The sequence below is a fragment of the Rhinoraja longicauda genome, chromosome 6, assembly GCF_053455715.1.
Source record: "Rhinoraja longicauda isolate Sanriku21f chromosome 6, sRhiLon1.1, whole genome shotgun sequence".
NCBI classification, from domain to species: Eukaryota; Metazoa; Chordata; class Chondrichthyes; order Rajiformes; family Arhynchobatidae; genus Rhinoraja; species Rhinoraja longicauda.
This window is the reverse complement of record NC_135958.1, coordinates 81,494,864-81,511,227: the sequence shown is the minus strand read 5'-3', so window position 1 is coordinate 81,511,227 and position 16,364 is coordinate 81,494,864. Positions and strand designations below refer to the sequence as shown.

Below are 16,364 nucleotides of genomic sequence, written 5' to 3'. Positions count from 1 at the left end.
CTGTGTGGAGTTTGCAGGTTCTGCCTGTGACCGTGTGGGTTTCCTCCAGGTGCTCTAGCTTCCTCCCACATCCCAAAGACGTTAATTGGCTTCTGAAAATTGCTCTTGGTGTAGGATGTGGATGAGAAAGTGGGATAACAGGTGGTGATTGGTCAGTGTGGACTCAGTGGGTTGAAGGGCCCGTTCCCATGCTGTCTGTCTAAACTAAAGTTGGAGGTGTGTCCCACAGCAATTAGCCAGCTCAGGTTCAGACAACCCACGACTTCATCACCACCACCTCCGAAACAGTGCCCTCCCTCCTCTGGCCTCACCCACCCAATGATCACATTCACCTGTCAGTCCCTCCCCCAGCAAGCACAGACACACCTGGCTCAGTCACACTCAGCCTGACTGACTACCAGAAATCCACAAGTTCTTTCTTGCATTCCTCTCCCTCTTCCAGCACCCATCCCATCTCCCTCCTTCCTCCACCACGCAAGAGTTTACCTTCACTGGTCGGGGCATTAAATACAGAAGTCATGTTGCAGCTTTATAAAACTTTGGCGAGGCTGCATGGAGTATTGTGGGATGGTGGGGGAAGTAGATACAATAGTGGTGCTCGAGGCTTTTAGATAGGCACACGGATATGCCAGGAGTGGATTACATGCAGGCAGTGAGTAACCTGACATCATGTTAGGCACAGACATTATGGGCTGAAGGGCTCTACTGTTCCTGTGCTCCACTGTTCTATGCACTCCCAAGACAGATAAGCACAAGCCTGTATTCCATTATAGAGAATAACATGAAAGCTTGCCATCTCATGCCGAGAGGCCATTAATTAAAAGTTTAGGCAACTGGTGGTAGGAGGTGATGGTTTCTACTCCAACATCGGAAACTGGGTGCCTGAAAGGGCAGTAGTGGTTTAGTTTAGTTTATTGTCACAGAGGTACAGTGAAAAGCTTTGGTTGCTTGCTGTCCAGTCGACTCCTACATAGGGTTGCCACCCGTCCCGTATTAGCCGGGACATCCCTTATTGTGGGCTAAATTGGTTTGTCCCGTATGGGACCGCCCTTGTCCCGTATTAGCTTGGTTGCCAACTGGCTCACTCCCAAATACGGGACAAAGGGTGACCTCACCCAGCAGCCACGTGCTCCCGCTCCACCAATGGCGGCCGTCCGGGCCATTTACAATTCAGAGAAATATTGCTGGAAACATGTCACACTGCAGCATAAACCAGCACTAATGTTGCTGCCACACCCGAGGGCAGGGGTATTTCTTCCAAGGGCAACAACGTTTATAGAATGTGGTGTGTGCCTGGAACACATTGCCAGGGGTGGTGGAGGCAGTAGATCTGACAGTGGGTTGAAGGTTTTAGTTAGGCATATGGATACACAGGGAATGAATCACATGCAAGCAGGGGAGAATGTTTAACAGCATTATATTTGGCACAGACACTGCAGGCCAAAGGGCCCATTCTTGTGTTGCACTCGTGTGTTGCACTTTGCTCTATACCTGACTCAGTAACTCTTCCTTCCCCACAATATTCAAAATTCTTCCCTACATAAAACAGGAGGGCTGCCTAGTGAGGAAATGAGAATTGATGACCATAAAACTTCTCCCAGCCACTCTCGTTGTCAACTGCTGCACACTTGCACCAGAGGCAGTAGTTTGGCTGTCAGATCAAGAACTCTTCTCACACCACACAGTACAGTGCGATTATCACACTGCCTCACTAGCACGGGGACCTTGTCTTCATTCTCAATTCACCCTCAAGTCTCAGGCAGTGTTTACACATTCAACCAACACCTTCAAACATATATCTATAAACACTGTGTTAGAATTCTGTGAACAAACCTAGCATTTTTCCATCCATAAAGCACTTCCTGCATTTTTTCCTCAGTAATTAAAGCTGACCTTTTGTTTATGCTTGAAGAACTCCTCCCCACCTTCACACTGATTTCTGCAGTGTGCAAGCATGTTCTAACCAGTGTCACCATTTTCTAAAAAACTCCATTTATTTGCATTCTCCATTTAGAAAATCCAGGCTTGTCAAGTGTGGACGAAATAGATTTATTAAACCTGAAGAATGGTCTCGACCCCTGATACTTCACCCATTCCTTCTCTCCAGAGATGCAGCCTGCCCCGCTGAGTTACTCCAGCATTTGGTGTCTACCTTCTGCTATTAATGTCTGTGTACTTTCTACCAATTCCCCAATCTTTCACAAAATGTAGAACAGAACAGTGCAGTACAGGACTAGGCGTACAATGTCTGCCTACCACAATGCTACTTTACCCTGCACATGTGCCTATGCATGAAAAATATCCCCCATTCCCTTTCTATCTGTTTAAATGTCTCAAACATTGCTGTCATATATTTTTCCATCACATCCCATGGCAGCATATTAGAGGTACTTACCACTGTAAACAAATCTTGCCTCGTAAATCTCCTTTCAACTTTCTACCTCTCACCTTAGCGGTGCCCTCCAGCATTTGACATTTGTATCTTGGGAAAAGAACATCTTACCCATTTCTCTCGCCACTTTACACACAGGTACATCACTGAGTTTCCAACACCTTTGGTTCCAGAGCCTTGCCAGATTATCCATTTTGCTGGACCAGAGGAATTCAACAATACACCCGACCTACAAATTATACCTTGCCATGTCTCTAAAGCACCAGGGACTGCTAGAAACTTAAAACAAATATTAAATGTAAATTGAATGATTGATGGAATGCATTAGTGGAGGTATAAATGATGCAGGTTTATTAGTACTATACAAATGAAATCAGTTTATTAAGGTTTGTCTCTATATTGTAAACAGTTACAAACCAATACCATATGCTTCAGTTTCCTCACAGGAACATCATCAGTGTTATTTCAACAGTTCTACCTTGTATTGATATGGACCTGAGCTTATGCTTTACACAGCCTGAAGAGTCTCGACCCAAAACGTCACCCACTCCATCGTTCCCGAGATGCTGCCCGACCATTGTGTCTACCTTATGCTTCACACCACAACTGCCACTTGATCTTTGAATTGTACAAAACAAGGGGTCACCACCACACTGCAGATGTAAACTATTAACTCTTTCGGTGCAGAGGCACACACGATGACATGTGTGGCCACCCACTGAACTTCAAGTGCGCTCTCGTTATGTTGTCCGGAGTAAAGGAGGTGCTGGACCATTCATTGCTGGCAAATCAGTGGTGTCGCTGTACTTCTATCATGCTCGAGTGCTCCAGAGAAAAGTCTGCACCTTTCCTTGTAGTTAATACTAGTACCACAGCAAATCACCTCTGTGCCTCATCCACATCCTTCCTATCATGCACACAATAAAATCGTTTTATATACTGTAGCTGCAAGATGGCTTGCTGAATGTTGCAGTCAGCACCCTGAATGGTGAAGGCAGGTATGCCAAACAACTTACCACCCTATGCCCTCACGTTGCCATTTTCATAGAATGTACCTCCAGCACTGAATACCCCGACAATCCACAAGACATTGGCCGATGGAATTCCAATGATTTACCACCTTCTGCATAAACTTCTTCCATACCTTAGTTTGAAAATATTGTGCAAAGATCAACAATGGCTCTGTCGTGCCTCCTCAGGATCTTAAATGTTAAGAGCATCCCACCCAAGATCTAATTTCATAAACTGTTCACAATAGGATAACTCAAAGGCATCACAAAATGCTGGAGTAACTCAACAGGTCAGGCAGCATCTAGGAGAGAGGGAATGGGTGGCGTTTCGGGTCGAGACCCTTCTTCAGTCTGAAGAAGGGTCTCGACCCGAAACGTCACCCATTCCCTCTCTCCTAGATGCTGCCCGACCTGCCTAGTAGGTAGGTTTGGGTAGAGACCCTTCTTCAGACTGACAGTCAGGGGAAGGGAACTGAGATATAGATTGTGATATAGCAAACTGGAAACATTCAACAGGTCAGGCAGAAACTAAGTTCTGATAAATACAAACATATTCAGAATATCTCAGGCTCCAACCCGAAACACCGTAAAAAACAAAGCAAGGTCAGGCCAAGCTAAGTTGAAGCACCCGCTTTCATTTGATAGGCTGCTTGTGCACTATTTATGAAGATTTATGGCAGCAAGGGGAACAGCATTTGTTTCGAAGCAGTAAGCCAGCCAACTTTCCCGCTAACAGGAAAATCAGGTTTTGCTGCAAACCCGGCAAAATATTCTTGCAATTGAGGGAGTGCATCATAGGTTCACCAGGTTAATTCCTGGGATGGTGGGACTGAGATATGATGAAAGAATGGGTTGACTGGGCTTGTACAGTGCCCTCCATAATGTTTGGGACAAAGACCCATTATTTATTTATTTGCCTCTGTACTCCACAATTTGAGATTTGCAATAGAAAAAAAATCACATGCGGTTAAAGTGCACATTGTCAGATTTTAATAAAGGCCATTTTTATACATTTGGGTTTCACCATGTAGAAATTACAGCAGTGTTTATACATAGAACCCCCCATTTCAGGGCACCATAATGTTTGGGACACAGCAACGCCATGTAAATGAAAGCAGTCATGTTTAGTATTTTGTTGCATATCCTTTGCATGCAATGACTGCTTGAAGTCTGCGATTCATGGACATCACCAGTTGCTGGGTGTCTTCTCTGGTGATGCTCTGCCAGGCCTGTATTGGAGCCATCTTTAGCTTATGCTTGTTTTGGGGGGGCTAGTCCCCTTCAGTTTTCTCTTCAGCATATAAAAGGCATGCGCAATTGGGTTCAGATCAGGTGACTGACTTGGCCACTCATGAATTGACCATTTTTTTAGCTTTGAAAAACTCCTTTGTTGCTTTAACAGTATGTTTGGGATCATGGTCTTGCTGTAGAATGAACCGCCAGCCAATGAGTTTTGAGGAATTTGTTTGAACTTGAGTAGATAGGATGTGTCTACATTCTTCAGAATTCATTATGCTACTACCATCAGCAGGTGTATCATCAATGAAAATAATTGAGCCAGTGCCTTCAGCAGCCATACATGCCCAGGCCAGAACACCCCCACAACCATGTTTCACATATGTGGTGGTATGCTTTCGATCTTGATCAGTTCCTTCTCTCCTCCATACTTTGCTCTTGCCATCACTCTGATATGCTAATCTTCATCTCATCTGTCCACAAGACCTTTTTCCAGAACTGTGGTTGCTCTTTTAAGTATGTCTTGGCAAACTGTAACCCGGCCATCCTATTTTTGCAGCTAACCAGTGGTTTGCATCTGGCAGTGTAGCCTCTGTATTTCTGTTCATGAAGTTTTCTGTGGACAGTGGTCATTGACAAATCCACACCTGACCCCTGAAGAGCGTTTCTGATCTGTCGGACAAGTGTTTGGGGATTTTTCTTTCTTAGAGAGAATTCTTCTGTCATCAGCCATGGAGGTCTTCCTTGGCTTGCCAGTCCCTTTGCGTCTAGTAAGCTCACCAGTGCTCTTTCTTCTTAATGATATCCCATAGTTGATTTTGGTAAGCCCAAGGTTTGGCTGACGTCTAACAGTTTTATTCTTGATCCTCAGTCTCATAATGGCTTCTTTGACTTTCATTGGCACAACTTTGGTCCTCGTGTTGATAAACAGCAATAAAAGTTTCCAAAGGTGATGGAAAGACTGGAGGAAAGACTATGTGCTGAGAGCCCTCTTATACCTGCATTAAGGAGGCAATTAAACACACCTGAGCAATTACAAACACCTGTGAAGCCATGTGTCCCAAACATTATGGTGCCCTGAAATGGGGGGAACTATGTATAAACACTGCTGTAATTTCTACATGGTGAAACCAAAATGTATAAAAATACCCTTAATTTTAAATCTGACAATGTGCTTTTTTTACCACATGTGATTTTTTTCTATTACAAATCTCAAATTCTGGAGTACAGAAGCAAATTAATAAATGGGTCTTTGCCCCAAACATTATGGAGGGCACTGTATTCACTGGAATTTAGGAGAGGGGATCTTATAAAAACATAAATTCTTCAGGGATTGGACAGGCAAGATGCAAGAAAAATGTTCCCGATGTTGGGAAAGTCCAAAACCAGTTTAAGAATAAGGGATTGGCCACTTAGGACTGAGATGAGAAAAAGCTTTTTCAGCCAGAGTTGTGGATATGTGGAATTCTCTGCCACAGAACGCAGTGGATGTACATTCACTGGATGTTTTCAAGCGAGTTAGATGTAGCTCTTAGGGCTAATGGAATCAAGGGATCTAGGGGAAAAAAGCAGAATTGGGGTACTGATTTTGGAAGACCAAACATGATATTGAATGGCAGTGCTGGCTCGAAGAGCTGAATGCACCTATTTTCTATGTTTCTATCTTGTCCAGAGAAAGGGAGCAATTGCCAACATCTTGGCTGCAGGAGTACAGATTTCCCATGCTGGTCATTCAAGGAAGTCGACCCGAAACTTCACCCATTCCATCTCACCAAAGATGCTGCCTGTCCCGCTGAGTTACTGCAGCTTTTTGTGTCTATCATTCGAGGGCAAAGATGCTGCCTGTCCTGCTGTAAGGAGCAGCTGCTGCCTCGAACCCCACCAGCCTGCATCACTGCCTCAGAAACCAGATGACTTGTTTCCTCAAAAATGCACACATCAGGTTCTCAAAAGGACACACCCATCGTAATATTCCACATACCTACCCTTTTGAAATACTGCTTTAAATACTTCAGTTAACTACCAACAAATTATCTCAAGGAAATATAATCAACTTTTGATTTTAAAAAAAAAAGGATGAACAAATTAATGGATAAGTCCAATGCTAGAAGATATTCATAAGGCACTATATTCATAAATCTCAATTTAATTCAATCATGTATCCCAGGTGTTTCATATTCTTGAGTAGCAACTCACGTAATCAAAAATGCTCAAGCCATCAATTCTTGGACAATTTCACACTTTGACGTTACCCTATCTGGTAATAGAAAAGGAAGCCCCAAGACTTGCTGCTTTTTTTTTTTTTATATAAAGCATTTTAATACAAACCTTTACCAATATAAACTATCTCAGTCCCTCTTAACAGGTAAGACACAAACTCAATACTTTTGTTATACTGTTTTTATCAAGTATTGCACAAGGTAGGTACAAAATTAATATTACGATTACATTTGTCCATAATATATAGCAAAAAAACCTTTTACTTTTAAACTCTTAACAGAAAATACAAATCTTGTTTTCCAAAAAAGGTGAAATTTCTACACTTTAAACACCATCACTTGGGAATAGTCTGTACACAATCTTCAGTATTTTGATGTCTCTGAAAGTGGATTTTTTTTACATTTGTAAAAAAAATATGCAAACTATCGCAGCCATCACAGATCACTGTAGTAAAAAGATATAAATGCAATACCGTGTTGTAGAAACAATATATACTCTGTATTTTACAAACTTCATACTAAATTAAATTATACAATTACAAAAAGACCATAAATCCCACTTTTATCATTAGTGCCAATTCTTAAATTAGCCCATGTCCTGTCCTAGTGTAAATACTGTTCGAGGAGGTTACCTCCCCACAACATTTTCCATTTTTCTTTTTTTTTAATTTTATTTTAAAAAAGGTGCACAGTCCATATAAAATCATCTTTGTGCTCAGTTGGCAAAACCAAAAATTGATGCTTTTTAAATAACCAAGTGCCAAACTACAAGCTTTTAACGCTCCAATTCAAAAAACTTTCTTTAAAAGTTATCTCAAGGGATTTAAGGGGAAATACCCTTGGCTTCAATTAAGTTTAAACTTTTATAATTAGGGTTTAATATATTCATATTAATTATAGAGCCCCAACCTTTAATTAGCCATGACAGGTTGGAACTGCTGGTTAGAATACTGCATGTTACCGAGGCTGAAACTCAGACCATCCATGAAGGACTTTTCGCTGAGGCCTCCATAGGCAAACATGTCCAAGGCATTACCATACTGGAGAGGACTGAGGGTCAGGGCGTTTTCCCCTGGGAACATTGCACTGGGACCCCCTTGCCCCTGAATGCCAGGGAAAATAAACTCCTTGGCATTGGGGGAGAGGGCTGACGCCTTCTGCTGTTGCTGGCTACCCACACCCACGCCGAGCCCATAGAGAGAGTGCATGGATGTCGACAGGGCCTTCTGCTTCAGCAGGGTATTCACATTCAAGCCGAGGCTGGTGGGGGACGCTCGAGCAACTTTGTTGTTGCGGCCACTGCTCTTCATTTTGGTCGAGCCGAATTTCGTAGCAGCAAAGGTGGCAGTGGTGAATGTTAAAGGGTGGGCGGAGCGAGGCATGAAAGTGGGGCTCACAGCAGCAGAGTGACCGAACGGAGGAGAGGGCGAGCTGGATACAGGCGATCCACCTGCTGGGTCGCAAATGGGCATAAAGACTTGGGCCTCGGGGTTGAAGCTATTTTTGATTTCTTTGTCCAGGTCAGTCCCGGTATCATTGCTATCATCCACGTATAGCACCTTGATGGGACCCTTCTCTCCAATCTGATAGGACACCTCAAAAGGGTCGACCCACACGCTCAATTCCTGGGGCAGGTTGTCACGAACATCCTTCATGTCCAGTCCACTCTCTTTGGCAGCTCTCTCGATGACAGGGTCGATGGACTCCCCTATGTGCACACACCTATATCCAGACCCTCGGTATGGCTTGTCTGGATACCAGTGACCTTCATATTTCTTCTTCAAAAGTCGTTCCAATTCCTCACCAAAGATGTTGACCCTTCGGCGTGGCAGTTTATTGTACAAGTATGAGATAATGAAGTTGAGTGCTACTTGGATTTCAAGCTGCATAGCTGCACAATCACCGGAATGAGTTGTAAACGCTGCGTTGCAAACCAAAAGAAATACCTATTGACCTCTGAAGGGCAGGGCTTAGTCTGCCTCGGGGTAGCTTGATGTCTTACAGCACTGGTTAAGATGGAATTTATGTTCTTCAGGTTTGCAGTGATGTTCCTTGAAAGGGGGAACAAAAAAAATAGATTAAGAAAAAATGGGCAAAGATCTGTGCCATAATTTGACTGTCATGGCCATTGTCGTGTTACACAGAGCACTTCTGAAAAATGAGCTGGTCAGCAAGCTTATTGCCTTTACTAAATTATAAATGTATGATGTTAAAAGCAAAAGAAATGACCAAGAGGATATTACACCTTATTACCTCTAGAATATTTTTAGGTTGTGATTCAAAACTAGAAATCATATTAAAGCCAGACGGCTTTTGACAAAAAAAGTCAACAACCTTCAAAATAAATCAAACTCCTGTGTCATGCATTGAGCAATGAAGGCAACTGCCCAACTGGATGGGAGTGCAGGGCAGCGATCAGCAGAATAAATAAATCTTCTCAAAATAAACGTGCAATATATCCACGGGGAAAACTGTTTTTAAAAGATTGTGTTTGTTCATGGGTGAGATTATCCTTCTAGGATTCCAGGTCCTTTTATGCTCCAAGTTCCACATTGACGTCAGAGTCGTGATAGCGCAGCACACAGAATGAACAAGCGTCAGACTGCAAATACCAGGCAGAATGCAAACTACCTCATTAACCCCAGCATTGCCAGAGATAGACAGCTCGCACGTCAACAGCAGAGAGAGACTCAAACACGGTCACTGACAAAGGCAATTCAGTGTTTCCAATTACCAGCATGACAGACACCCAAGCTGTGCACAAGCCCCAAATGGAACAGCAGGTTACCAGTTTAAGCAACTCCAGCTACAGCAAGAACAGCAAACAGCAGAGGTGGTTATCTCTGGGTGTCAGGGAGGGGGAGGTTTCCAGGGCTGTTGTTGGGTGGGGAAAGGTCTGGAGATAAGGTGGGGCGGGGGGAAGGGGTTGGAAGAAACAAAAAATGGCAATAATTGGAAGCAAAAAAAAGCAGGCAGGGGCAGAGGAACCACTGATGAAGGCAGGGTGGAGAGGAGGGTAGGAGCAGGGCAGGGAGGGGTGAGACAAGGGAGAGGGGGGTTGGGGGTAGGAGCAGGGCTGTGGGGGTGAAACAAGGGAGAGGGGGGTTGGGGGCTGGAGGCGAGACAGGGAGAGCGGGGAGGGTTGGAGCAGGGCTGTATGGGGGGGAGGGTTGGAGCAGGGCTGTATGGGGGGAGGGTTGGAGCAGGGCTGTATGGGGGGGAGGGTTGGAGCAGGGCGGGGGGAGGGTTGGAGCAGGGCTGGGGGAGGGTTGGAGCAGGGCTGGGGGGGGGGTTGGAGCAGGGCTGGGGGGGGGGGTTGGAGCAGGGCTGGGGGGGGGTTGGAGCAGGGCTGGGGGGGGTGGGTTGGAGCAGGGCTGGGGGGGGGGGGTTGGAGCAGGGCTGGGGGGGGTTGGAGCAGGGCTGGGGGGGGGTTGGAGCAGGGCTGGGGGGGGGGGTTGGAGCAGGGCTGGGGGGGGGGGTTGGAGCAGGGCTGGGGGGGGGGGTTGGAGCAGGGCTGGGGGGGGGGGTTGGAGCAGGGCTGGGGGGGGGGGTTGGAGCAGGGCTGGGGGGGGGTTGGAGCAGGGCTGGGGGGGGGGGGTTGGAGCAGGGCTGGGGGGGGGGGGGTTGGAGCAGGGCTGGGGGGGGGTTGGAGCAGGGCTGGGGGGGGGGTTGGAGCAGGGCTGGGGGGGGGTTGGAGCAGGGCTGGGGGGGGGGGGGTTGGAGCAGGGCTGGGGGGGGGGGGGGTTGGAGCAGGGCTGGGGGGGGGTTGGAGCAGGGCTGGGGGGGGGGGGGTTGGAGCAGGGCTGGGGGTTGGAGCAGGGCTGGGGGGGGGGGGGGGGGGGGGGGTTGGAGCAGGGCTGGGGGGGGGGGGGGGGGGGGGGGGGGGTTGGAGCAGGGCTGGGGGGGGGGGGGGGGGTTGGAGCAGGGCTGGGAGGGGGAGGGGGGAGAGAGACAGGGAGGCGACAGCCCCAGCAGCAACGCCACTCCCCCAGAGTCACCCAATCAAATGCACCCGCACACCTCGCTCGCCCTGCTCACACTTAGGATTTCACACTCGCCCTGCTCACACTTAGGATTTCACACTCGCCCTGCTCACACTGAGGTCCATATTCTCCCTGGTCACTTAGGATTTCACACTCGCCCTGCTCACGTTAGAGGTTTCACACTCACCCTGCTCACGCTGGCGGTTCCACACTCACCCTGCTCACACTTGCAGTGGAGTCTGCACTCGCCCTGCCCACACTTGGGGATTCACACACTCCTCTGCTCACACTCAGAGCGGTCACAAACAACCTGCTCACACACAGATGAGGGTACCACACTAACCCTGCTCATTGGGGGGGGGGGCGCGGATCACACTCGCCTGCTCACACTCGGGGCATCACACACTCAAGAGACTTCGACGACACTCGGGGACGCACACTCCCTGCTCACACTCGGAGGGAGGGGACGGTGACACCCCCGTCCAGCTCACACTCGGGACACACACACTCCCTGCTCACTCGCCCCCCACCATCCCACCGCCCGTTCCTCTCCTGGGGCGAAGGTTCCAGACTCACTCGGTTGCGGGCGGCCCGGGGGTTTTCGCCGTTGTTCTTGATTTAAACACCCGTGTGAGTGTTTGGGCGCCTGTCAGCGGCCTTGTTGCCGCTCCGTCCGTCACTCGGTGCGCAGCCAGCAGCCGCTGATCCTCCCGCCCGCGGTTACAACTCATTGCCATGGGCCGCGGCAGCCGCTATTTATAGCCTCGCTGTCGCGGCGGCTGGGGGCGGGGCCCGGTACTACATCCCGTCGGACACGTCACCATGACTGACTATCCCCTCCGCGCATTCCGGAGCCTCCATTGGCCTACGGCCGGTATCAGTCCCACCCCCTGGCCGGGCCGCCACTGTGATTGGCTGCGCGCCACGTCCGTCACTGCGGGGATCGTAAACACTGCAGCCCTTTAAAAACGAAGGCCGCGGAAAGTAGCGCGGCGCTTCGAATCGATTTTCCACCGAAAAACCATCAGGGAAATGCACCGACCACATCTTGATTCAGGTTCGGTTGTCAATGGCGGGCACGTATGGAACGTTATCTTCAATAATCTCAGGTGGAATTGTGTGGAAAGCGGCCTCATCTCAGGCGCGGAAGGAGTCGACGGTCAGCGGGCAGCAGCACTCCCCTCGCTCTGATTGGGCCGGGCGCCGCGGCTGTGCGGCTTTGGATTGGCCGCTGGTATCCAAGGCCGTGACGTTGTTGCCGAGCCGGCTGGAAGCTGCCGGCGATTGGCGGAGGCGAGCGCGCCCCTCCCCGGCTGACGACGACGCGGCGGAGGGAGGAGGAGGGAGGAGGACAACAGGCCGCCATCTCCACCATCGACATTGATAAGTAAACCTACTACCGCTACCGTCACTGCTGCCGCCTGCGTCAGGCCCGCGGCCCCGGTTGAAGGGCCGTTGAATGTCAAACGGCGGGGGCGCGCTCGCTCGCTCGCTGTCGCGGCTGAGGCTCGGGCCCGCGCGGGGAGCTCGGCCCAGCTGCAGTGCACGCCCCTGCACCCAGTATTCACCCCCTGCACCCAGTGTTCACCCCCTGCACCCAGTGTTCACCCCCTGCACCCAATATTCACCCCCTGCACCCAGTATTCACCCCCTGCACCCAGTGTTCTCCCCCTGCACCCAGTATTCACCCCCTGCACCCAGTGTTCTCCCCCTGCACCCAGTATTCACCCCCTGCACCCAGTGTTCTCCCCCTGCACCCAGTATTCACCCCCTGCACCCAGTGTTCACCCCCTGCACCCAGTGTTCACCCCCTGCACCCAATATTCACCCCCTGCACCCAGTATTCACCCCCTGCACCCAGTGTTCTCCCCCTGCACCCAGTATTCACCCCCTGCACCCAGTGTTCACCCCCTGCACCCAGTATTCACCCCCTGCACCCAGTATTCACCCCCTGCACCCAGTGTTCTCCCCCTGCACCCAGTATTCACCCACTGCACCCAGTGTTCACCCCCTGCACCCAGTGTTCACCCCCTGCACCCAGTGTTCACCCCCTGCACCCAGTGTTCACCCCCTGCACCCAGTGTTCACCCCCTGCACCCAGTGTTCACCCCCTGCACCGTGTTCACCCCCTGCACCCAGTATTCACCCCCCCGTACCCAATATTCACCCCCGCACCCAGTGTTCACCCCCTGCACCCAGTATTCACCCCCCGCACCCAATATTCACCCCCGCACCCAGTGTTCACCCCCTGCACCCAATATTCACCCCCTGCACCCAGTGTTCACCCCCTGCACCCAGTATTCATCCCTGCACCCAGTATTCATCCCTGCACCCAATATTCATCCCCTGCACCCAGTATTCATCCCTGCACCCAATATTCATCCTCTGCACCCAGTATTCACCCCTGCACCCAGTATTCATCCCCTGCACCCAGTGTTCACCCTCTGCACCCAGTGTTCCTACCCCCTGCACCCAATATTCACCCACCCATGTACCGAATATTCACCTCTGCACCCACTGCACACAATATTCACCCGTCCACCCAGTTACTGGGCAGTGTGACCCAATTGGATCATACCGTCCATGCATGTGTCCATCCTCTATACACACATGCACGTTCTTGCAACACTATGTTCTTGCAGTCCTATATTAAATCAGGATGCACCACTGCAGCCATGCACCATGCATTGCCACAGTGCATCACTGTAGGTATCATAATATCATGTGATAGGAGCAAAATTAGGCCATTCGGACCATCATGTCTACTCCATTCAATCATGGCTGATCTATCTGTCCCTCCTAACCCCATTCTCCTGCCTTCTCTCCGTAACCCATGTCACCTGTACTAATCAAGAACATAGCATTGCCAGGGTGCACCACTGCAGCCATGCACTGTGCCAGGGTGCACCACTGCAGCCATATGATGTGCCGGTGCACCACTGCAACCATGTGCTGCACCAGGTGCACCACTGCAACCATGCACTGTGGCAGTGCTGCATCCACAAATTTGCAGACTTGTACTGCTACAGACATGCACCTTGCCAGTGCAGTGTTAGAACCATTACTGTGCCTGAAATGAAAAATAAATGATCTTCAAACACAGTTTTTTCAACTTTATTATCAATACATTTATAAATATATTAAGAGGAGAATAAAAGGCATTGCAGTCCCCACAGTGAAGTGCAATGGAAAATCAGAACAAGGGTGAATTGCTGAATGCTTGCTGTGCATTTCCTTGCAAAATGAAGGACGAGAGGGAAGATGCAGCAAGCTGCAAAGCCATACAACTGGCCTTAGTTGTGTAGTTCCCAAAATCCATTATCAGGCAATTTCACTGAGCAGATCGATAAACATCAGCTGATCAAAGAAGGTCGTGTTTGACTATCCTGGTTGATTTTTTGAAGCAGTTATAAGCATGGTGAATAGAGGGCATTTAATCAGCCGTTATACGTGTCAATGGAGAGAGGCCAGCAATGGTGAAGGGGCAGGGTGATGTATCCATTAACCACGTCATTAACAGCTGGTGCACGATACATAGTGGAATCAGAATATGTAATGGAACATTGGCCCTTGTGAGCGAAGTTGAAGGGAGAAGAAATGATAACCACCATGCAGAATTCTGAGCAGTCAGCCTGAATATAGTGTTGCGCGCTGGGTTTCACACACTGCAGGCTGCCTTGAGAGGAGGTGCAGTCTTGGGGTATTACAGGGCTTTAAGGGTTAGATTCAGAGGACATATGCTGTAAGATTGGCTTCTCGTCAATTTTAAGGGCTGATATGATCTAAGGGACTGGGAGGCATATTAAGGGTTTTAGAGGGTGCATTTGGGGTAACTATTTCTTCTCCAAAGACATCTTGAACAAAAGGGCATAACCTTAAACAGCAAAAGGACACAGAATGCTGGAGTAACTCAGTGGATCAGGCAGCATCTCTGGAGAGCATGAATAGGTGACGTTTCGGGTCTTGACACTTCTGATGAAGGGTCCTTCTTTGTGTTCTTTTGTCTCCAGTACTCCAGCGCTAAGTTACCCTAGCTCGTGTCCTTTTATGTAAACCAGCATTTGCAGTCTGAAGAAGGGTCTCGACCCGAAACATCAGCTATTCCTTTTCTCCAGACATGCTGCTTCTTCCCTCCAGCCATCAGGCTATTAAACACTACAACCTCAAATAAGCTCTGAACTACAATAGACTATTATTGTTATTGCACTACTATTGTTTGTTTTTTGTGTGTCCATATGTGTGCATGTGTGTATATATATATTATGTATATATATATATATATATATATATATATATACACACACACATATATATGTGTGTACTTGTGAGTGTGTGTATATATACACACTGAACTTTTTTTCTCGTTTATTATATTGTTTACAGTGAACTATGTTTACATACTCTTGTGCTACAGCAAATAAGAATTTCATTGTTCTATCTGGGACATATGACAATAAAACACTCTTGACTCTTGACCCACTGAGTTACTCCAGCTTTTTGTGCTTTTTTATTTGGTTTACACCAGCATCTGCAGTTCTTTCCTACATATCTGTTCCTTGTTTATACAACTTTAAACTGCAGTCAGGTTATTCATGAGTAACACCTGAACGTGATTCCTCATACAAAGCCCCCTCACTATCTTATCACAGATCCTTGAATTGGCTGAGACTGGTGAAGATTGGGACAGGTCAGTGGAGTTTAGGCAGAGTAGTTACTGGTGTCTGTGGCCGTGTATCCCTTACAGCCATGCAGTCTGCAAGTGCAACTCTAGCAACGGTGCAATGCACTCAATGCACTTGCACTGTGCAAATAAATATAAAAGGACCAAAATTGTCTCTCACTTGGGAGAGGCAATAGGTAAGTCAGCATCTGTGGAGATGGTGGGGAACATCAGGCAACGACTCTTCAGGAAAAGCAGATCCTGCTCCATGCTAATCTCCACATGTACAGTTGCACAACATTGCCTTGTCTTTTCCCTTCACATGTAATGGCAGACATGTACAGTTTCCAATTCTGCTTATATTCTTCATCCTGCCCATCTGAGCTCCAGCCACTCACAGACCCTCGCCATTGGTGCTCAACACGTCCATCTATGTGTAGGAAAGAACTGCAGATGCTGGTTTACACCGAAGATAGACATAAAATGCTGGAGTAACTCAGCAGGACAGGCAGCATCTCTGGAGAGAAGGAATGGGTGATGTTTCGGGTCGAGACCCTTCTTCTCTCCAGAGAAGCTGCCTGACCCGCTGAGTTACTCCAGCATTTTTGTGTCTATCTCCGTCCACCTATGCATTGTTCCGCCCACACACCATTGCCGTTGGCTGCTCTCCATGTCTATCATTGCCATGGCCCGCCTATAGGAAGTGGAACACCCTGCTAGGGTCAAACAGCCTTGTGTCTCTCGACCATAAATAGTAAACAGAAGGGTTGGAAGAGCGGTCTTTTCCATGTCCGGAATCCTCCCCCCCCCCCCCGGAATTTCTATCCCCGGGACCACGCTGGGAGGTTGCCAGCCCGGCCTGTA

The 16,364-nt window shown here is 48.4% G+C and overlaps 1 protein-coding gene across 1 annotated transcript; it reads right to left on the bottom strand.

Annotated features, from left to right (window-relative positions):
- Positions 1 to 4,275: 4,275 nt before the first annotated feature.
- On the bottom strand, positions 4,276 to 11,581 carry LOC144594669 (protein Tob1-like). The gene is made up of 2 exons (XM_078401505.1): positions 11,417 to 11,581; positions 4,276 to 8,908 (listed from the first exon to the last, which is right to left on the bottom strand). The coding sequence occupies exon 2, from the start codon at positions 8,744 to 8,746 to the stop codon at positions 7,769 to 7,771; it is 978 nt and encodes a 325-aa protein (XP_078257631.1). The 5' UTR covers positions 8,747 to 8,908; positions 11,417 to 11,581; the 3' UTR covers positions 4,276 to 7,768.
- Positions 11,582 to 16,364: the final 4,783 nt, after the last annotated feature.

What these genes read in the sequence shown, in the direction of transcription:
- LOC144594669 (XM_078401505.1), bottom strand. Translation starts at nt 8,746, where the DNA reads ATGCAGCTTGAAATCCAAGTAGCACTCAACTTCATTATCTCATACTTG.